Source organism: Lontra canadensis, unplaced genomic scaffold (genome assembly GCF_010015895.1).
Source record: "Lontra canadensis isolate GAN:19392208 unplaced genomic scaffold, GSC_riverotter_1.0 scaffold148, whole genome shotgun sequence".
Lineage (NCBI taxonomy): Eukaryota > Metazoa > Chordata > Mammalia > Carnivora > Mustelidae > Lontra > Lontra canadensis.
The window spans coordinates 2130937-2153841 of record NW_022631142.1 but is presented as its reverse complement, the minus strand read 5'-3'; the positions used below and the strand labels follow the sequence as shown (position 1 = coordinate 2153841).

At 46.0% G+C, this 22905-nt stretch overlaps 1 protein-coding gene across 2 annotated transcripts; it reads right to left on the bottom strand.

Annotated features, from left to right (window-relative positions):
• Positions 1–4084: 4084 nt before the first annotated feature.
• Positions 4085–22432, bottom strand: CPT2 (carnitine palmitoyltransferase 2). Of its 2 annotated transcripts, XM_032844212.1 has the most exons (5): positions 22254–22432; positions 12474–12554; positions 10850–10956; positions 5666–6970; positions 4085–4708 (listed from the first exon to the last, which is right to left on the bottom strand). In XM_032844212.1, the coding sequence occupies exons 1-5, from the start codon at positions 22406–22408 to the stop codon at positions 4377–4379; spliced, it is 1980 nt and encodes a 659-aa protein (XP_032700103.1). In that variant the 5' UTR covers positions 22409–22432; the 3' UTR covers positions 4085–4376. The 2 variants fall into 2 exon arrangements, with proteins under 2 accessions (XP_032700103.1, XP_032700104.1); XM_032844213.1 differs by lacking the exon at positions 10850–10956 and having other exon boundaries at positions 22254–22366.
• Positions 22433–22905: the final 473 nt, after the last annotated feature.

The following is a 22905-nucleotide window of genomic DNA, read 5'->3' as shown; positions in this document are numbered from 1 at the left end:
AACTGTCCCATTAAGGGGCATAACTTCTTTCCAACGTAATGAAAAACCATCTTAGAATTTTACACAGGGATATGATCGGCTTGAACATGAGAAAAATCACTGGCTACAGTGAGGAGGGAGAATGGACTGGAGGGAATGAGTGGGGTCTGGAGGCTGGAGGGCCAGTGAGGAGTGAATAAATAGACTCCATCTCTTGACAGGAGGAGCTACAAAATTATCTTCAGAGTTATGGGTGCCAGGAGGGAACAAGACAGATCTCCAACAATAACCCACCCTGTGTCAGGCTCCTTAATGGCTAAAACAGAAGTCCAAACTAGGAGGAGGAGGATTGAGGACAGGATGACCCTGCAACACCATAACCTTCCTTTCTCCATCTATCACCTGTCTCATGTCTACCTCCTCAAATCCTGGCTCCCATTCTGTCATTGTGTCACATGAAGATAACTGGAAAGGTGATCTGGAGAGCATGCTTTTTTTTTTTTTTTTTTTTTAAAGATTTTATTTATTTATTTGACAGAGATCACAAGTAGGCAGAGAGGCAGGCAGAGAGAGAGGAGGAAGCAGGCTCCCGGGCGAGCAGAGAGCCCGATGCGGGGCTTGATCCCACCTGGGATCATGACCTGAGCCAAAGGCAGAGGCTTAACCCACTGAGCCACCCAGGCGCCCCTGGAGAGCATGCTTGATGTGGTCTAACTTAAAACATAAGCTATTAGAAACCACACTGAGGTACCACTTCACACCCACCAAAATAGCTATATGGCAAAATAGATGGAGGGGCGCCTGGGTGGCTCAGTGGGTTAAAGCCTCTGCCTTCAGCTTGGATCGTGATCCTGGGGTCCTGGGATCAGGCCCCACATCAGGCTCTCTGCTCAGCAGGCAGCCTGCTTCCTCCTCCCTCTCTCTGCCTGCCTCTCTGCCTACTTGTGATCTCTGTCAAATAAATAAATAAAATCTTAAAAAAAAAAATAGATGGATGTAAGTGCTGATGAGCATGTGGAGAAACCGAAACTTTCATATTCTGCTGGTGGAAATGTAAAATGGTTCAGCTACTGTGGAAAACACCCTAGCAGTTCCTTCAATGACTAAACAGAGCTACTACATGACTTAGCAATTCCACAAAGTCTATACCCAAAAGAAATGAAAACATGTTCACACAAAAACTTATACACAAGTATTCACAGAATTATTTATAATAGCCAAAGGTAGAACAACCCAAATGACCATCAACTGGTGAATGAATAAATGTGATATACCCATATACTGAAATAGTATTCAGCAATAAAAAGAAATTAAGTACTGATACGTAACAGAGCATGGATAAACCGTGTAAACATTCCACTTATGCGGAATGTCCAAGATAAGAAAATTACTACAGGGACGAAAAGTAGATTCGTATTTTTAGTGTTCGGTAGCAGGGCGGGGATTTGAGGGAAAAGGGGAATGACTACTAATGGGTACAGAGTTTCTTTTGGGGATGAAAATGTTCTAAAATTCATTGTAGTGTAGTGATGGTTGCACAACTGTGGATATGCTAAGATGACTGAATGATACATTTAAATAAGTAGACTATATAATATGTGAAGTATATCTCAATAAAGCTGTTTTAAAAAAAAAGCTGCATGGTATCTGCAAAACTCACTTTGGGGCTTCTGGGCGAATCTCAATGAGAAGCAGATAATCTCTAGAGAGGCTGGTATGGCTGTGAATCTGGATTTGTGCCATACTTGTTCTGGAGTCATGAAGAGAGAAAGCCACCTGGACAAACTTGCTGATTTCCCAAAGCCCACTCCTCACATGGGAAACCACACGGAAGTGGCTTTAGGGTCAGGAGGAGCACAGATGTGTTTAACAAAGTTCATTCTCCTGAGTCGGGAGGCCAACTAGTTAAGATAATTACTGGAAGCTTAGATGAACAGAAACGTAATAGAAAGCCCTGGACAAGGAATCAAAAGAGCCTGTCCTGAGCCTACCACTTACCAAATGACCTTACATTCCCCAACTAACCATCTTCTGTGTGTAAACTGGAGACAGTAACTTCTGTCCATTCCAGAGATGAGGGGATCAAATCAGCTGAACACTTTACAAATGTGCAAGACGTGTATGAGCGCCAACTGGGTTGAGACTTAATAGTTAAGGTTTCTGCCATCCCAGGTGCCACTATAGAAGCCTTCACAGCACGAATCCAAGACCAGGAGGAAGGGTGGGGTAAGTTTTAAATAGGAATGCTGAACAAGGAGACAGACCATAGAAGAGATTCCTTTAAAGGCAGTACTCAAGGTGTACTGCCAAAGGGTACATTCACCCTGAACAGATGCATGAAATAGGACATTTCAGCCCTGCAAGTTCCAATCAAGGTTTTGGTTTTAAAAACTCATACTAGGTTTCTGGGTGTCTCAGCTGGTTAAGCAACTGCCTTTGGCTCAGGTCATGATCCTGGAGTTCCAGGATCAAGTCCCCGCATCAGCCTCCCTGATCGGCAGGGAGTCTGCTTCTCCCTCTGACTTCTCTCCTCTCATGCTCTCTCTCTCTCTCTCAAATAAATAAATACAATCTTCAAAAAAAAAAAATAAATAAATAAATAAATAAAAGCTCATACTATGGGGAGCTCACTATTCAAGTGAGTTCAACACTTTGATAAGCAATGGAGCAACAGCAGCACGGACATCACAGAGCAGCAAGGGAACACAGACTGAGCCTCAACTACTTGCCAGGTGCTTTCCCTGCATCATTAGAGCTAGCCCTCATTACATCCCCATGATATAGGAACTGTCCTCAATCACAAGGAGCAACACACACCAGAGAGGCGGAATAACTTGCCTTTGGTCGTATAGAGAGGACATGGTAGAACGAGGATACCAGTTTTTGGAGGGAAGGGTCACTATTTATGACAAATATTACACACTCAAGATCCTCTTCTGTTAGAAACTCTTTTAGACGACGCCGTCAGCCTCGGCCAGTCAGAGAATAGGAGGCATCTGACTCACCCACCCTGCAAATGGCCCCACACATAGCATAGGTTTTAAACTTACCTTTGAACTTGCCTGTCGCCTTGTCAACCATTTCCTGAGCCTGCACAGGTGGACAATCCCCCCAGCGTCGTTCTGCAGCTGAGAGCACAAGGTAGGCACTAGGAGCTAAGACCGGGAGTGCAGGAAGCGCAGTACCCCGGCAGCTATCCAGGCGGCGGGGCGGGGCCCCGGTTAGTGCTTCCGGGTGACGAACGCATGCGTAGCCAACACCCGGTTCAGGTTTCTTGATCAGGTTTTCTTCTTCGTGCTTCACAGAAGAGAACAACATGATGTTCACGTGCACTGGCAGCTATCAGATGTTCCGCTCTGATTAAACCATGGAATACAGGGAACCTGGTACCTGTTGGGTAGTCACTAAATGACTACTGAGTGAAGGATAGGTGGAGGCAACTAAGAAGACGTGCAGGAGGGCTTATGTGAACTGTAAGGGGAACTGAGATGATGCACTGCAAGTGCTTTGTCACTGGCTCATATCAGAATTCAAATCCCGATGTCCAGTAAGCCCCTGGGCGACCCACCATAAACACAGCTAAAATTAAACACAAACAAAAACCCTTCCTTTTCAAAAACCCAAGACAGAACAGAACCAAACACCCTTCATGTTACAGCAGTGTTCAACAACAGACTGTTAACAAAAATTCTGTGTTCACTCAAAACCAGAGATTTCAAGTCCGAAATGTAGAGTAGTCATGTGTACATTAGGCCATAGATGGCAGGAAAGATTCAACTGATTAAATACACACCAATTATAAATCTTCATTTGGCTGGATAGTCAAATAGTATTCCCCAAATCCACAGGAATACCTTTTACTGCTGCAGGACTATCAGAATCAAGCACCAGCACTTTCCAGAAAAATGAAGAGGATTTTTACAAAGGATGTCCCAGGAGAGAGAGAAGTTAATAGGGAGGATGAAACAGCACTTCCCACCTCACCCAAAAAACCAGGAACCAGTGGGAACTTACTGTTACCTGAACTTACCGAACCTAATGTTAGAAAGTTCTTTGTAGGGATTAGGAAATTAGGCTGAACAACAACAGCAACTAAAAGGAACCATTGCCAAGCAACAATTAAATTTTATTTCTGTTTCAACAACAGCTACACCTAAGTTATCCTTCCAAATCCCACCTCCTGACCAAATGCCCTTAAAACTGAAATCTCCCATTCTCTTTAGTTGTGATCTAGTACCACTTGGCAATTACATGTTTAGCTTTAAAACCATGATTTTAAAGCTCAAGCCTTACAACACTGGCTGCCTAGGCACCTCATGGTTAGTTTCCTTCATATACAGAATAGGCTCCAATTTTTATGTCAATGAAGCGATGAAGGCTTTTCACCCATCCAGATGCTAAGTTTTGATGCATTTGCCATTTATGACATCAAATATGTCTTCTAAGGCCTTCTCTACACATTGGAGAAACTCCCGGGCATTGCGGCCTGGGTAGGAGGACACGTTGCAGCCTATCCAGTTGTCATGAACAGCATACCCAATGCCAAAGCCATCAGGGACCACAGGGGCAAAGCCACCGACGTTCACTGCTGGGCTGCTCAGGGTGCTCGTGGACAGGATGTTGTGGTTTATCTGCCCATAGGCCGGGTCCAGGTAGAGCTCAGGCAGAGCAATCCCCTTGGCTGCTGCCAGGTACCGCAGAGCAAATAAGTGTCGGTCAAAGCCCTGGCCTGTCCGAGACAAAAATAGAAAACCAGAGTCTCAGAATCCCAGGACGGAAAGGGATCCTAGTAAAACCCCCTGCCTGTTGTCGGAGTCCCCTTCATAGCATCTTTGAGAGTAGAAGAAGGCTCTGTCTGCTTACTTACGCACACATCCAACTCACTAACCTCTGCAGCTGAGCCTAAAATGAAAGTATGATTTTTAAAAATTCTGAAACTGAATCAGTTTAGTCAGTCAAAAAAAAAAAAAATACAAGAGAGCTATAGATTCAAAAACTAAAATAAAATCCAAAGTTTAAGTCTAGTGTAAAAGACAAGATTGAGTTGCTGGAACAAAATGGAAAGGGTTTTGACAAGGTTTCTAATCTCAGCTTTACTGCTCACGTGTTGGGTAATGTGGAGCCCGTGGCCCGAGTTTCCTACCGACCAGAATGTCACAGAGATCTCTTTTCCTTCCAGGACTTTTGGTTGCAGGAAAAGACGGAATTATGTGACCTTCCAGGTCCTTTCCAGGTCTCGAATTTTACCATGGAGAGGCAAAGGATGGATGACACTTGGATTTGGGAAGAGCTTTTGAAATGGCTTCTTTCTAGGAAGCCAACACACGCCAAGTGAGGCAAAGTAAAAGGGGCTGCAGTCCTTGAAACCCTGACCTGTCCAAAGCAAGTCAGATTACCAATAAACAACAGAAGAGAATTGTGTGTCACAGCTGAAAGGTGACTTTAAATGAGGATAAATTAAGACCCATTTCTCTATCCCTGTATAGAAGTAAAGAACATTCTGATCCCTAATGGCTAATCTGGCCATTCAGACTGCTAGGGCAGAAAATAATCACCACCTGGGGGTTGGCAGACGGACTGAACTGGTGAAGTGGTGGAAATCAGACACGGAGGAGGATCTTACTGAGGCCTACCCCAGAGCAGAGGGCAACGTGACACAAGGGCAGTCTCCCCACCCCCAGCTCACCCATCGCGGCTTCTCTGGTCAGCTGGCCGTGATACTTGGAGCACTCAGCCATCATCTGTTGAAGCTCGCCAACGCTGTGTTGGGAGGGCTCCCTGACAAAGGCCTCAGAACACCTCTTCGTGAAGACGGAGGCTGGCCTAATGGTCTCGGTGCGGCCGTGCTTGAAGGCTGCAGTGCTGCAGGACTCGTAGGTGGCCACGGTCTGCCCATACTGCCGCAGGAAGGCCATCTGGAAGGCCAGCTGGGCTACCGAGTCAGGACTCAGCCTCTGCTTCTTCAAGAACTCCTTGCCCCCTCTGTGAAACTGGATGAAGTCGATGGTGAGAGTCTTCACAATGGAATCAAACCTCTCCTTCGCAGTGCGGATGCCAGTCTTGAGGGCATCGCTCAGCTTGAAGGTAATTTTCTGCACGGCCGCAGAGGAGTCAGTGCGGGCCGGCTGATTCTGTGGGCTGATGGCAGGAGCCTGAGTGCTGTCTTTAAACACTTCATTCAAAAACCTCAGCACTGCCACCCCATCGCCCCAAGCATGCTCGAAGTGCAAGGCGGCAGTGCCATCCTTGGCTATAATGAGGTTAAAGGACTTATCGTACCAGCGGTTGGTGCCGTCACCGTGTAGCATGCTGTGAGACAAGTGGACAAGGCCCTCGATGGGGAAGTCATCTAGGCAGAGACAGAACACAGCGGAGTCCACCTTCCTCAGCGTCTCCTCATTGCCACCATTCACCAGCTTCCGCCTGAGCTCTGCCCACACGTCTCGGTGCTCAGTGGTCAGATACGCCAGCGGAAACTCGGGGGCCGGGCTGTTGTCTGAGAGAATGTACTTCAGGTGAGCCTGGATTTCCGAGGCGCTCACAATGTTTCCGTCGTGATCCAGGACATCGAAAACATAGAAATGTCCTTTTCTTAGGACCAGGAGGTGCCTGGCCTTCTCATCAGTGATAAGTTCATCCCGAGTGCGTCTGGGTAAACGAGTTGAACTGAAAAGCCGAAAATACTGGGACATATCCAGGGGATAAGCATTAACCAGGTAGGCCCCATACCAGGACAGGGAGGAAGGCACAAAGCGTATGAGTCTCTTGAAGGTATCAGTGTCACTTTTGGCAGGGTTCAAATGGAAAACCTCTGGCTCCAAAAGACCAGCCCGCAGAGTCTTCAGAAACCGGACGGCAGAAACAGTCATGTTGGTGGCCCTGGTGAGCTGGTCATTATACTCAGACTTTGGGTCAGGGTTGAATGCCATGAATGGATTGAAGTTCAAGACGATAGAGTCTCGAGCAGTTAGGTACATATCAAACCAGGGCTCTAAAAGATAAAAAAATGTAAAAAGGGAACATCATAAGAAGTTAACACAGTCCCTAAAAATAAAATTTGAGAAAAGAAAAACAATCAATCAGACGCAGAAAAACCTCAACCTCACTTCTTGGTTATTATGAATAATGCTGGTTTGTACGAGTTTTTGTGTGGATGGATATTCTCAATTCTCTTGGGGGAAACAAGTGGAATTGCTCGAACACCATGGTAAGTCTAAGTTTAACCTTTTGAGAAACTGCCTGGTTGTTTTCCAAAGTGGCTGTACCATTAGCACCAGCAGTGCACGAGGGTTCCAATCTCGCCATGTCCTCGGCAACATTTATCAGTGCTACCATCTGTCCTTTTGACTGGAGCCATTCCGGTGGGTGTATCATTGTGGTTTGGCTTTGCACTTCCCTAGGCTTATCGCTTTTTCTTCCTCATTCTGTTTCCCTTCTTGACTCTTAAAAGAAGTAAAGTAATACCTCACTTGCATTTACCTCGAACAGAATAGTTGTTCATTCCCACCCCGTTTCCTTAGGTTTCTCTTGTTTCATCTCCTCTTGGAGCCAACATTCACACATGTGGGGAAGAGTCTTCACCATCATTCTGTATGCTCTGTACATTTGTGCCCTCACTCTTAAGAAACGTCCGAAAAGCAATTAGAAATAACAGTCAGTTCATGGGGATCATCTAAACTAGCCTTCTGCTTCCTGTGGACTCTTTACCTGTAAAAACTCCAGAAGCAATGTTTTACCAGAAAATGTGTCTTCGGGGGAAGTTCCTTTGAAATTAGCAAGCATGGATAAAGTCTACAAATAAAAACCATCTCCCACTGGAGGAAATAATTTTCACATGTAAAACACCGGGGACAGGATTAATGGACACACATTTATCTGTTATTCATTTGTTGGTCTACTCATTCCGTTTCATTGCTTGAGAACATGCTGCGCCAGGCCCTGCCCAGGCCCTGCCCTCTCTAGGGGATAGAGAGATGAAGAGGACCAGGACTCTGATTCGGATGAACTCTGGTGAAGGACACCAACAGAATTAAAACATGATGTAACACAATGAAATGGTAAGAGAAAAAGTACTGGGGTAAGATCCATTTGATGAAAGAAGACATGAATTTATGTCTCTGATCCCTCCAGTAAAAGAATTTTTTTTTTAAAGATTTATTTACTTGACAGACAGAGATCACAACTAGATAGAGAGGCAGGCAGAGAGAGAGAGAGGTAAGCAGGCCCCCCGCTGAGCAGAGAGCCCGACGCGGGACTCGATCCCAGGACCCTGAGATCATGACCTGAGCCGAAGGCAGCGGCTTAACCCACTGAGCCACCCAGGCGCCTCCAGTAAAAGAATTTTAAAGAGCTATAAGGCAAAGAGAATGAAAGAGGAGACAAGGGCAAATACTGGCCTTCGGAGAGCATTGAGACAACTGGTAATGACTAAGGCAGACTCGAGAACGCCAAGCCTGAGCCGGTGGCCGAGAATGCCAGGAGATAACATGATGTTCACAGAAGAACCCCAGGGGGCTCAGGAATTGGCAGCCTTGTTTAATGTGGTTGAAAGGCTATTTAATTAGACCCCCACTCCCACTCCCCAGATTCCCTTCCTGCACAGTAGGAGACTTAAGTTTTCATCTCTGGAGAAAGTAAAACTGGGGGACAGAAGTCACAGCTGAGATCGCAAGCCCTCTTCCCTTACCCTACTCCTTCAACAGTAGCAACCGGCAGTTAAATGGAAAAGCCTTTCCTGGGAGTCTGACCCAGAGACATTAACATTAGGGGGGCCCCCCAAAGAAACGGTGTAGCCAGGTCCCATTACAGTGAAGCTGGGACGGCCTGGCTCCACCCTCATCCACAGAGCTTCCAAAAGCTTTTTAATATCTCACTCTAATCCAAGCATCAGAGAAGGAATGCGAAGGATCTGAAGAAAGAAAAGAAGGCAAAACAAACAGGAAAGAAAAAAGCACCTTGGAGACAGACTATGAAGGAATATAAGAGTGTAAAAAAACTTCCCCAGGGCGCCTGGGTGGCTCAGTGGGTTAACGCCTCTGCCTTCAGCTTACATCATGATCCCAGGGTCCTGGGATAGAGCCCCGCATCGGGCTCTCTGCTCCACAGGGAGCCTGCTTCCTCTCCTCTCTCTCTCTGCCTGCCTCTCTGCCTACTTGTGATCTCTCTCTCTGTCAAATAAATAAAATCTTAAAAAAAGAAAAAAAAAATCTTCCCCTAGGGTACCTGGGTGGCTCAGTGGGTTAAGCCTCTGCCTTCGGCTCAGGTCATGATTCCAGGGTCCTGGGATCAAGCCCCGCATCGGGCTCTCTGTTCAGCAGGGAGCCTGCTTCCTCCTCTCTCTGCCTGCCTCTCTGCCTACTTGTGATCTCTGTCTGTCAAATAATTATTAACTTCAGGGGAAACAAGTTCATACAGGAACAGGAAAAACAATTTCAATAGGCTCCACGGCTCAGCTGACGGTAGTGTTTATATGGTCCTAATAGTGTAAACACTAAGTATGGAGCAAACCAAAATGACAAGTGAGCCCCGTGGTCATCACGGAATGAGACCTGTACGTCTACGCGTGTGCACGTGGTAGGGAGAGGACAGATTGCCCGATTCTGGTCTTCCACAGTGAGACGTCAGAGATAATGCCTCCAACTGAACAAGCGAAGACGCAGTGGTTCAGGCATGGGATTTGGGGACAGGTCAGAAGAGGGAGCAGCTGAAAGTGAGGAGTGGGAAACCAGGGGAGGGTCAGAAACTTGCTATTTTTCCAGACCAGCCTGGTAGAACTCTTTGATTCTTTAAACTATGTGCATGGGGCGCCTGGGTGGCTCAGTGGGTTAAGCCTCTGCCTTCAGCTCAGGTCATGATCTCAGGGTCCTGGGATCGAGCCCCGCATGGGGCTCTCTGCTCAGCAGGGAGCCTGCTTCCCCCTCTCTCTCTGCCTGCCTCTCTGCTTACTTGTAATCTCTCTCTCTGTCAAATAAATAAATAAAATCTTTAAAAAAAAAAAAATCCCACCTGGGTGGTTTTTTTTTTTTCTTTTTAAAATTGAGATGCAGCTAACATAAAACATGTTACAACTTTCAGGTATACAACCCAATGATTCGGTATCTTCATATATTATACAATGATCAGTATGATAGGTCTAGTTAATATCTGTCACCACAGAGTCACAAAGTTGTCTTTTCTTGTGATGACAGTTTTTAAGACCTATACTCTTAGCGACTTTCAAATATATAACACAGTATCATCAACTACAGCCACAATGCTGTATATTCTACCCCATGACTTCCTTCTTTTCTAACTGGAAGTTTGTACCTTTTGACCTCTTTCACCCAATTTGTTCCCCATGCCCCCCAACCCTTGCCAGCATCTATGGCAACCACATACTTGGGTCTTAAAGAATTTGTTAGGCTAAAAAATGGTAGAGGGAACAACATGGACAAAGACACAGAAGAATGAAAGACTAAAGGGTTGAGGGAATGGTGAGCTGTCGAGTTTTGTCAGGCATGAGAGTATCAGGGTAATACAAGAGATGAGGCTGGAAAGGGCAGTTATGCCAGACTGTGAAGGATCCAGGGCGACACATACGGGGCACAGGATTTAATCCTGCATCCTTTTCATGGAACCAGTGATTAGGCTCTGCTGGGTCCTACCTGCAGAGAAGGCGAAACACTGCTCCTGAGGACAAACTTCAGGTGAGATCTTAGTGGAGGAGGAGCCCCCTTGGCCTTGAAGTTTACCTCAGAAAGAGCAGATGAGGCATTCCACTAGTGGGCTGATCTCACCAAAAATATTCTGAGACCAAACCAGGAGAAAAGATGCCTTCCTGTCCACCATGGAGGGCTCGGGGAGTAGCGCGCGCGCAGCCCGGCGCACCTACCAGAAATGTAGCTCGTGTGTCTATTCCGCTTGTCCCGAGCAACCAGCTGCTTGTGCAGCTCCTTCCCAATCCCGTTCTCAAAACTCTTGCAATGCTGTTCCGTTTTCCTGAAATGTTCACGAAAAGACAGGATCAATCCATGGCAGGGAATACATGATTTCTAGACTCATGGCCAAGAACTCTTACACTAAGATTTGGGTCCCCGGCAGCATGTTCCTAGAACCTAGGACTGAGATCAGAAAGGCCCTCTGATCAGAAGAACAGCAATCAATCCAAAACAGATAAATTTAGGGTATCTTCTTAAAATGACTGATTGGGATGATCAATGAACATCTCATAAAACAATGTGTAATCTAGAAGGCAGCTTGGCATGAGGAAAAGGAGATGGGCCTTAGAATCCAGAAGAGCTGAGTCTTAATTTTAGCGTTGTCACCGTCAAACTATGTGACCCTGAACACGTTACTCCATCTCTGAGTCTTGGTTTCTTTATGTGTAAAACAGGGACAATATACCACCTTACAAGGATAAAAATACTTCTAAGCTAAGGACTCAGGATAGTTTGAAACATAATACTTAGTAGCTGGTAGCTATTAAATCATTACCGTGTCAAGAGAAGCTTCAAGTGACTAATATAGAATATTTAAAAGCAGAGGACTAGAGAACTAGATCATGAACAATCCATCTACATTTCCCATCATTGCCCAGGGAAGGATGTGATCCCAATAACAATGCCACTTAATGTACAAAACCTTCCAATATGGAACACGTGAACTGCACTGGGATATAAAAGCTTAACGCAACCCACTTTTGACAATATCCACTACTACTGTCCAATTCTATGCTGAATTAGTTTCCTAGGACTTCCATAACACCCACAAACTGCACGGCTTAAGACAACAGAAATTTATTCTTTCACAGTTCTTGGAAGTACAAAGCCAAGGTGTTGGCAGGAGCATATTCTCCCTCAAGACCCTAGGGGAGACTCTGTTCTCTTTGTTTCTGGTGTCACCAGCGGTCCGTGGCATTCCTTAGTTTACTGATACAGTCCAATCTGCCTCCGCCATCAATGGCCGTGTCGTGTCTCTTCTCTTCTCAAAAGGACACTAGTTATACCAGATTAAGACCCCTCCTACTCCAGTATGACCTTACCTTAAATAATTACACATGCAGTGATCCTATTTCCAAATAAAGTCACATACATGGTTCCAAGAAGGGAATGAATCTGCAAGGTATACTATCCAACGCAGTACACATGCTCACCAAGCAAACTTCCGGCCTGCCATATGCTCTCCTCAATGAACTCCCTACCAAGAGCACATGCCCTCTGCCGATGACCAGGGCCAGCCTGCCTCCAGGTCCACCTGACAAGATACAGTACAAAGTCGGCATTCTGGCTTAGAAACCATTGCCTGTTGAGTCTGGTCAAAGAGAATCTCACTCCAGGGTCTGCTCAGTCATTCCGGAGCAAAAACCCATTTCTCGAACTTAAAAAGGTCAGGACTAGGTCCCAGGGCCCTGGAGACCTGACTAAATCACAGACACTCCCGATGAAGCTTGTCCACTAGCACTTGCCAGCCTCTCTTGAACCACCCAACCAGAGTCATCTGGGGGTCTCAGCATTTACCTGAACTGGTCATCATCTAAGAGAGGCTTCTGCGCACAGAGGTATCTCTTAATGGTGTCTTCAAGCTTGGGAATAGGCAGCCTGGGAAGAAAATAAGTTAAGTGTAAGGGTGACAATATGTGGAAGAAGTCAGTTAGCTTCATAAACCAAACTAATACATAATTACTGGATAATTAATTTCCTTCCCCCAAAAACCAAAAATGGGAAGCCACAGGCCAATCAGAATACGATTTACTAATGCAAATATCAATGATAACTTTTTTTAAGTAAAATAAGAACTTTTTAATGTCTTCATGATGAATTTTACAAGCAAAATACTCAAATAGACTCAAAATGGGGAAGCAGAAGCTGCCCGAAGCATTCTTGTTTCCTGCTCACAAGTATGATACCTCTGCTAACCCTGTCCTGGCATTGATTTTAATTCTATTCGAAGTTTGAATAACTGCATTCTTCTCCCCCAAGATGAAAAAAGAAAGTTCTCTTTTTAAATTTTCTTAGGCATTTTATGACAGAGAATCATACAGAAATGAAACACAGGTCTGTCCAAAGGCCAGCCAAATATGGGATCGACCATCAAGCCAAACCCACTCACCAAGAGTCCTACTTGGAGAACCAGATTTTCCCGTTTGCTTCCTTACTCATCATTCTCTACCACCACATTCCCAACCACAGCGATGGTGACGAGTTACTGGTCCACAGCAAGATGAAAACACATGGACAGCCTAGTGAGGCATACTTGCTTTTTCATGTCAGTGATTTTACTGAACAATAAATCCTGTTGTACCAAAACATACTCATAGTTGCCAAGTTAGCACTGCCAACTTAAAATTAAGACCGATATAGTCAAAATATCTAAATATGGCAGCCATTTCGGGAAACTGGAACGTTATCCATAAAATATACTTTAAAACCTTACTATAAGATATACTGTGATTCTTCAGTTTATTTTTCAATGCATGTTTATAAAAAACAGGATGTCAAAAATAATCTGCATTATTTACAGCCGATATGGACTTGGGCTGCACTGTGTAATCACTCACAACATTTTAACACGGTCGAGTACTGCTCTTATATTCATGGACTTACACAGCAAATCCCAAATACTACCTCAGCTACCTCATAATTATGAAGTTACTTACTTACCTTTCTCAACACTTTTACATAATAGAGACAGTCATGAAGTGGGAAAAGCACATTTTCAGGATGATTATTTATTTTGGGGTTATTAATAAAACAGAAACAGAATTTTCTCAATGGAACTAAATTAAGGAAGTATGGATAAAAGAAGTATAAACTTTTTCTCATGGATACCAGTTTTTTGTAAATCACCTGTTTTCTATATAAAATTTTTTTTAAAGATTTTATTTATTGGGGCACCCGGGTGGCTCAGTCAGTTAAGAGTCTGCCTTCAGCTCAGGTCATGATCCCAGGGTCCTGGGATGGAGCCCCGCATCAGGCTCCCTGCTCAGTGGGAAGCCTGCTTCTCCCTCTCCCACTCCCTCTGCTTGTGCTCTCTCTCTCTCTCTCTCTCTTTCAAATAAATAAATAAAATCTTTTTTAAAAAGAGGATTTTATTTATTTCTTTGAGAGAGAGTGAATGAGAGGGAGAGGGAGAGAGAATCCGAAGCAGACTCCCTACTGAGCATCGAGCCCCAAGGCAGGACTCGATCCCATAACCTCGAGATCATGACCTGAGCCGAAACCAAGAATTGGACACGTAACCAACTGAGCCACCCAGACATCCCTCTGTATAAATTTTTTTTTAAAAGATAAAGAATATGCCAAATTTAGCAGGTTTTCATTTTTGCCTTGTATAAAATGACTTCAGTGTAAATGCCAAATAGCAATACCGAACACATCACTGGATTACCTAGTTCTCTGGCAGATGACGGCCATGGTTATGAGTTACTGGTTCACGGCAGTCCTTTATTTTAAGAAATAACAATATTCTCCCCCATAATTTTAGTGATTTATCAAACGCAAAAAGTGTGAGAACTACTGGCACAGTAGAGAGAGACTGAGATGGAGACTCAGGCTTAACTCACAACTCTACCACATCATTTCTAGTTAGAGGGTTATAGGTGGCAAATTTCTTGATGTCCTAGGCAGGAGATGGAGAGAGGAACTGCCTCACAGAGACATCTGAAATCCTACCTATCAAGTTCCAGCTCCATCTAGCACAAGTTCATCACCCACATGTCTAGCATATGGAAAGGTGAAGTTCACAGCCTTTGGAATCCCAGAGATCTGCGTTGCACCCGGGACTGTCACTTACTATTCATGTGATCTCGGGCAAATTTTTTACCACTTTGCCACCTTCTTTATCCATTTGTGAAATAATAGCTCACTGTGCTACCAGGGGATCAAACTGAAGCAGTATCAAGAACTTGGCGATGTGTTTTCTATTTCCTTCCATCAGCTCAGCGACTTCCAGTTTGGCCCTGACTAGCTATTATTCTTCCCTAGCCATTCCCCCTAGATCTTTTATGTATTTTTTAAGTTTCTTTTTAAAGATTTTATTTATTTACTAGAGAGAGAGAGAATGAGCAGTGGGGAGGGGCAGAGGGAGAGAGCGAGCGGGGGGGAAGAGGAAGCAGGCTCCCCGCTGAGCAGGAAGCCCAATGTGGGGCTCAATCCCAGGACCCCAAGATCATGACCTGAGCCAAAGGCAGATGCTTAATCAACTGAGCCACCCAGGCGCCTGTTTTTTAAGTTTTTTAAATTTTTATTTAAGTAATATTTCCACCCAACATGGGGCTTGAACTCATGACCCGGAGATCAAGGGTCACATGCTCTTCCAACTGAACCAGCCCAGCGCCCCTCCACTAGATTTCAGAACCCCCATCCATTCTGAATAAACTACCCTATGTTCTATAACTTCCTTAGGACTTCTACCTCCTCAGCTTTCTTAAAATCTAACTATTCTGAAAATACTATTTGCTTTCAGATTTCTCTCCAAAAAAAGCCACTCCTCAGCTTCTAGGAAGGCCCAGGACCCTCCTGCTCTCACCACCTGGCATCAACATTAAACAGGCCTCTTTCCTCTCCAAGCCCATTGCACCACCTCCTCCCCATCCTCATCTCTTTGCTGCTCCAAGGGGTGGTGGATTAGTAATCCAGCTCTCATGTGGGCAGGGGTGTGAAGCCCTGGTTTGTAGAAGTTACCAATTTCTAGACATCTCCTACCAGGCCAAATTCAAGGTATCAACACGATGTCACTGAACGCAGAGCTGGGATGAACCACAGAGCTGGCTCTCATGACTACGGTGACACACACGGGAGCTCGCCACTTACCAAGATCCTTCCTCAAAACCTCTTCTCCAACCTCCGCCGGCACATGGGCTGACAGAGAATAGGCACTAATCACTCCTTCCTTGCCCCCACTCCCCATCCCTGATTCTGCTCTATCACATTTAGTGGGTTATGTGTTATGTCCCCCTCCCCCACCAGACAGCCAACTATGAGGTCCTGAAGGACATCAAAGATGGAGTTAGAAATTATTCTCTCTTCTGCCCTGTTGGTTTCTTTCATCATCTTCTTCTGAGTCTCTTTTCCCTCATTATGTCCTTTTGCCCTAAAAGTGCATGTTTTCTCAAGACTGGGTCCTCTGCCCTCTCCTGACTGTACACTGTCAGTGAGCCCCTTTGCTCTGATACTTTCAACTCTGACACTTCCACAGGCTCCTCTAAGCAGGGACTGAGGGAGAAAATGCAAGGAACGCAAGGGAGTGTGACCCTGCCAAAGGCAGAGCGACTCTGTCTAGGGACAGGGAAAACTTGAAGCCAGACAAACCTGAGTTTAGTTATAAACAAGTCAGTCACTTTTCAGAAATTAAATCAGTGGTTACTAGGGGTGGGAGGGGGGATGGGGAGTGACTGCTGCTGTGCAGTCACTGTGCAGGTGGTCTTTTTCTGGGGGGAGGGTGCAGAAGGGAATGAATGAACTAGTGGTGATAGTCCCACAACTCTGATTAGACAAAAAAATTTCTGAATTTTTATACTTTTAAAAAGCGAAGAGTATCTCGATAAAACTGTTAAAAATTTTTTTTAAGAAGTTCATCTCTAGGGACACCTGGGTGGCTCGGTGGGTAAAGCCTCTGCCTTCAGCACAGGTCGTGGTCTCGGGGTCCTGGGATCGAGCCCCGCATCGGACTCTTTGCTCAGCAGGGAGCCTGCTTCTCCCTCTCTCTGCCTACCTCTCTGTCTACTTGTGATCTCTCTCTGTCAAATAAATAAATGAAATCTTTAAAAAAAAGCTCATCTCTAGTCATCAGTTTTGTCTTCAATAAGTCAAAGGAACTTAAAGAGGGGGTCTCCAAGGCCCCTCCACAATTCTGTGGCTGCAGCCTCAGGAGTCACGTGGCTCCGCACCCTGGCGAGCCCGCACAACTGCATGGTGGTTTATCACGCTTCTTCATTCCCAGCTCTGTGACTTTGGGCACACTACCCATCCTCTATGTAATTGTCCTCATCTATAAAATGGGGATAATATTAATATGTACCTCCTAAGGTTCTGTGCAGATTAAATGAGGTAATTCATGTCACTACCTTAGAACAGTACCTGACACATAGTAAGCACTCAATAAATACTACATTTTATTCACTACTCAAGACTCAAGTCTTATAGATCCCAACTCTGCCACTAGACTGTTGATATCCCCAGGGAACTAGCACATCATCCCTCCCTCAGTGCCAAGCATGGCATTTTACCATTTCTGTTGCTCTGCCTGCCCGTCACGTGTTCTCTCTTCTTCTGGTAACAGCGCTCCTTCCTACTCAAAGCCCCTTTGATTCACGTGGAGCTGACCTACCAGCCGATCCTGGAGTGGGCTTACAGCGTACTGGTTCAGACAGGGAAGAACCCATAAAACAAAATTACAGGATTTTTTTTTTTTTTTAAACTGTTAGGAAGGGGAAATCCCTACTAGTTGAGGTCACTAAGAGACTAGGGTGTAAACTATATCGTAAGTGGTGGCTGCCATTTTGTCACCATAAGGAGACAGCCTCCCTAAGAATGGAATCACGGCAATGCAAAGGGTTGAATGGAAAGGCCAAAGAGTCTTGATGACATCATATGAGCCCTTAACTCAGCCTGGATTTTTCAGGTCTGTGAGTCCCTCTCTTCCGGTTTGCTTAAGTCAATGTAAGTGGGGTTTCTATAACTTGTTACCCGCAAAGGCCAGTTACTGCTTTTCAGTAAGTGCCCCCTTACAATCAACACTGATTCGCTAATCTTTAGAAATCAAGTTGCGAGGTCACCCCTCATGTCCTTGAAGTTCTGTAAAAAACACCAAACGTGGTTTCCCACGCCCACACACACCTGCAGCCCCTCGTGCTCCCTGCAATGTAAGGCACCAGGTGCCTTGAAGGGGGTAGAGATGGGGCCCTGAGAGAGGCCTGGCAGGCCCCGCTGAACCACATGGGTTCCGTTTCCCCACCTGCCATCCAGAGAATCCCCATCTGAACATGAACTGCTATAGAGACAGAAGAAAAGAACATTGCTAAACAGCCTTTTGTATTTGTACACAATATAGTTATCATTGAAATAAGGCCAATCTATGTTAAGGAAGAGCCTCTGGGGCCCTGTTATCCTCCACACTCTGGAAATTCTGGCCTCCCCAGCCTCCCATTTGAATTCTGCCCATTCTGTCTGGAACACCAATTATCATCTAAAGTGATTAGGGGTTAAAAGACAAAAACAGATTGACATTTATTATGAATCAACTATAAGCCTAAAATGGTGACTGGTATTTTTTTAAAAGACACAATGGCCGCCCCCAATCATGATCCCATCACAAGCACGCATGTGTACGCGGGCACACACACACACACACACACACCCAGCCAATTCTAATAACTTAGGGCCCAAATGGTGATTCTTGACTTTGAGCTGGACCCTCCAGAAACTTCTCAACATTTCTGAACATGCCATGTATTTTTAGGCTTCTGTTCCTGGGCATGAGCTGCTCTACCCTTCCTTCACTCCTCTCACTTAGGGATCTTCAAAGTCCTCAAATGCCACCTCCTCTGTGAAGCTTCCCTTGCTCGCACAGGCACTGTCACCCTGACCTGCACACAGACATAACACAGTAATTGTCACCAAGCATGTCCCATACCTGCAAACACATTCCTGATGCAGCTACAGTTCTTCTGAATATCAACTGAGTACTTGTCACTAAGTGCCAGATGTGTACTAAGTGCTTCATATCAGGGCATTTAATTCTAACAATCCTGAGAAAAAGTTAACATTATCATCCCAGTGTTTAGGTTAGATGACCTGCTCACAGCCATGCAGCTAGTCTGAAGTGGAGTTGGATTAAAAATCAGATCTGACTCCTGACTCATGATCTTGTGGAAAACTGACAGGACTGGAGCCATTTTAAAATAGAGTTGGAGCAGCCACTGTAGAGAAACTGCCTTACTTGCTCTTGTTTGAACTGGCCAGAAACCTTCTGGACAAAATGGCAATTGTCTTTGAGCAATTGTTTGAGAAGTCCATGGAAGAACAGACACCCTGATCACAAGACTGGTGGTTATGGACTGTCTAGAAAAAAGTCAGCAGTTAATGTATAACTGGGAGTAGTTTGACTTGTAAACATGCACAGAAAACAATTTCCCCCCTTTTATTCAACTCATGTAATGTAACTCAACTTTTATTCAACTCATGTAATTGCCCCTTTCTCTTCCTCATAAGAACTTGTTGCTTTCACCCTACAGGTGGGAACCCTATTTGGGTATTTACTTGAATTTGTGCTCCCCACATAGCGATTCTTTGATCCCAAATAAACATTCATTTGCCTCCCGTTGTAGCTCTTTCTTTTCAGGATGACAAGCTTAACCATCATGAAATGCTGCTTCCCATTTATCACATTTTATCTTTACCTGTTTATCTGTCAAATCTTTCCCACTGTGTGGTGTGCTCCTCACCATGACCAATTTGGTCTCTGAATCCACACCAATAGGGGCACCTGAGTGGCTCAGTGGGTTAAGCCTCTGCCTTCGGCTCAGGTCATGGTCTCGGGGTCCTGGGATCGAGCCCCGCATCGGGCTCTCCGCTCAGCGGGGAGCCTGCTTCTCCTTCTCTCTCTGCCTGCCTCTCTGCCTACTTGTGATCTGTCTGTCAAATACATAAAAATTTAAAAAATAAATAAAAATAAATCCACACCAATAAATGTTTCTCAAATTAATAATGTGAATGAGTGGGTCAGGCTGGCCCACCCTTTGTCCCTCCAGGACTTGCAGTTTTATATTCTGAGGTTAACTCTTCAGTGTATATAAATATGGCCCTTAAAAATAACGCCTAACTGAACTATACACCTAAAAATAGTTGAAATGCTAAATTTTATATGATGCATATTTGAGCACACTAAAAAGGAGCAAAGAAAAAATCGTTAACACTTAAAAAGCAAATAAATGACCATGCAAGGGTACACAGACGAAAGTGGCCAAAGGGCAACAGGGATAGGGGTGCCTGGGTGGCTGGCTCGGTTAAGCATCTGCCTTAAACTCAGGTCATAATCCCAGGGTCCTGGATTGAGTTCTGCATCAGGCTCCCTGCTCACCGGAGAGCCTATTTCTCCCTCTGCCACTTCCCCTGGCTCCTGCTCTCTTTCCCTCACTCTCAAATAAATAAAATCTTAAAAAAAAAAAAAAAAAAGGCAGCAGTGATATGACAGGAACAGGAAGAGGGAGGGAAGGAGATCCAGTTGAACTACCACAAAGAGACTAGCCCTTCCCAGGAAAACTAATTAGGAGAGTTCCCTATTTTTGGCATCTTACCTCACTCTGTGCTCACAATAGCCCTATGAAGTTTCATTCATGAAGTGTTTCATTCCCATGCTGGTAAGAACTGTAGCTGAAAGAAGTTACTTGCCTGAAATTGCTAAGTATCACATCTAGACTCTGAAAACAAGTTCTACCAGACTTCAAAGCCAGGGTTTTTCACCAAGCAGAACATCAAAATGAATGCCAAAGATAATACATTTCACCTGTCTCGAACTGAGATAAAAGCAATCTCATCTTATCTAACCACCAGTTTACAGCTAAGCTAATGGAGGCCTGGTGGTCCTTGTTCCAAGTTAAACACGGGTGATGAGTCAGTACTACTGTTCGTAGCGCAATTCCTACAGACTTTTGTTGTCGCAGGTTGGAGAAAATGATCTTGAGTATTACTCCCAGCTTACTGATTCTAAAATGGAGAAAATCCCTCTGATCTTAAACCCGAGTGGAGCGCAGGCCTGCCAGAAGGTCAAATGCTCCTGGGCTTGGCAAGTGAAGACAGGTTCTGTCATTCCTCACCTTTCCCCCACATACAGGCTGGCTCAGCTCACCCGTAGGCTGTTAAGGAGACTTCGCCCACAGGCATAAAGGCAACGTGTTTTCCTCCCTTCCTCCTGCCAAATTGAAGCAGTGGGGTTGGGGCTAGATAATCTCATTTTTGTCCACGTTAGATGTCTGCACACCGTTATTTCAGAAGTGTCACCTCAGATGCTATTTCTGAGAGGGTGGGGGTGGGCAAAGATGACTGTGGGTTACACAGTCGCTGGATGTGGAGAAAACAGCAACCTAGTAGCTGGGGTGACCCCTATGATACAAAAGCCCCGGCCTCCAGTCCCTGGACTGGGAGATCCCTGGTGGCAGTTTGGTGAGAAAGGAAGTGAGAAGGGTCTTTGAGACAATTTTGGGACTTGGCACCAGGAACTAACCGGTGAGTGAGCAGAGAAGTTAAAGTCTGGTTTTAGAGGGTAAATGAATTTCAGGAAATTTCTAACTTTGGAAAAGGAGCCCAGGTAGGCTCAGATTAAGGGTGGCAGTTCAAAGACTAGGAAAACTGCAAGTTGACTTAAAGACAATACCAGGTGGGAAAAGAAAAGAAAATACCGCATGAGGGAAAAAGAGAGGATGATTTATTGGGACTATTTTCCCAATAGAGGAAACTCCGGGCAAAGTGTTAGGAGCGGGTAGCTCAGGTGAGGATGAACACAGAAAAATTGGGGGAGAGGGGTTTCTGGATCTAAGCTGAATTAGAGTTTGGGAGGGGCACTGAGGGTGGTGTCTAGAATTCTGTGAGGGGGTTGAAGCTGCATAAGTTAATCGCGGGTTGGGGAGGATATATTAGGGAGAGAAACCTTGCCAGTAGTTGAGGAAGGTTTGGAAGGGGTGAAAGGCCCTCAGGTGAAGACAGGACTTGGAGCGCTGAGGCCGGAGGAGGGTAAGGTGAGTGCTTGAGGAGTGTGATGGGTGACCCATGGGCTGCTAAAAGAGCAGAGTATTGGAGGCATGGTGAGTGGGGCTGAGCAACAGGCTTGAAGAAGGTCCGAGCGCTGGGAAAAGTTGAGGGAGGGTAACTACTATGTATCAGGAATTGGCCTGTCTATATTCTAGGCAGGGAGGAGGGGCAGTCATGAAAGTACTTCAGGGGACACCCTAGCTGGAGGGTAAGGGTGGTGCTGGAGATATGCAGGGTGAGCACTTTTCCGGAAGAACTGTGAGGGACTCCTCGGTATCTGGATGGGAGTTGGGTCACTGGATAGAATCTGAAAAAGGCTCAAGACGGAGAATCTGAGCGAGAAATGGGGCGTTCTGGAAGGGAATGCAAACGTTCTGAGGTTCCTGTGTCAGGAGATTTTCAAAGTGACAGGGTTTCCAGATTCCGAGCTGTAACAGCGTCCCAGGTTAAGTGTTTGGGGGGTGGGAGCGGGTTCAGCACGAGTCGTGAGTGACTGGTGTGAAGGCTGGGGCCGATCCCAGCGGGCGGCGGGGACCGGGAGGCCGGGCTCACCTGGGCAGGCTGTCCTGGAAGTGCATAGTGGGCACGATGCTGCGCTGCAGGTACTCGCGGGACCCCGAGCCTGAGCTAAGGGGCCGACATAGGGATCCCGGGCCAATTGCAGGGCCCCGGGGCCAGGCGCGCAGCAGCAGCAGGCGGGCCACCATCGTCCCGGGAGGCTGAGGCGGCGAGATAGGACTTGGCGGGGACAGAGACGAGGCCGCCACCCACTAGGTCCCCAATTCGCTGCGTCAGGAACTCCACTCCAGCTCGCGTCCGTCCCCCGAGCCACTTCCGGCCCCTGACCCCGCCCACGGGAGGGCGCGCCCGCCTTCGGCACCGCCCCGGGCGCCCCAGCGGCTCGCAGGGTCCAGCCCCCCCGCCGGGCGGGGAGCGTCATCGCCTCTTCCGCCGCAGGTCTTCCTGCGGGCGATTCTTCAGCTCCCAGGGCGGCGGGAAGCGGAGCTTCCAAGCCACTCCCTTCTTCTGTTCCCGCGCAAGACAGAGACTGGAGCTGAAGAAAAAGACAGGAGGGAGAAAGAAAAGAAGGAAAAAAGAATCTGACAAACCTAAATTTAATCTAGGGTCCGTCCCAAGGAGATTGTGGGCACGTTTTTTAAACCCCTGTTTCCTCGTCTAAGAAATAGAGGTTTGTGATCGATCA

Bases quoted from the DNA above. Each gene is read 5' to 3' on its own strand.
- CPT2 (XM_032844212.1), bottom strand. From the start codon at position 22,408: ATGGTGGCCCGCCTGCTGCTGCTGCGCGCCTGGCCCCGGGGCCCTGCA. The intron at 10,957-12,473 runs GTAAATGCTGAG...TGAACATTTCAG, and splicing joins TTAGATGATGACCAGTTCAG to GAAAACGGAACAGCATTGCA. The intron at 4,709-5,665 runs GTGAGCTGGGGG...TGTCTCGGACAG, and splicing joins GACCAGAGAAGCCGCGATGG to GCCAGGGCTTTGACCGACAC.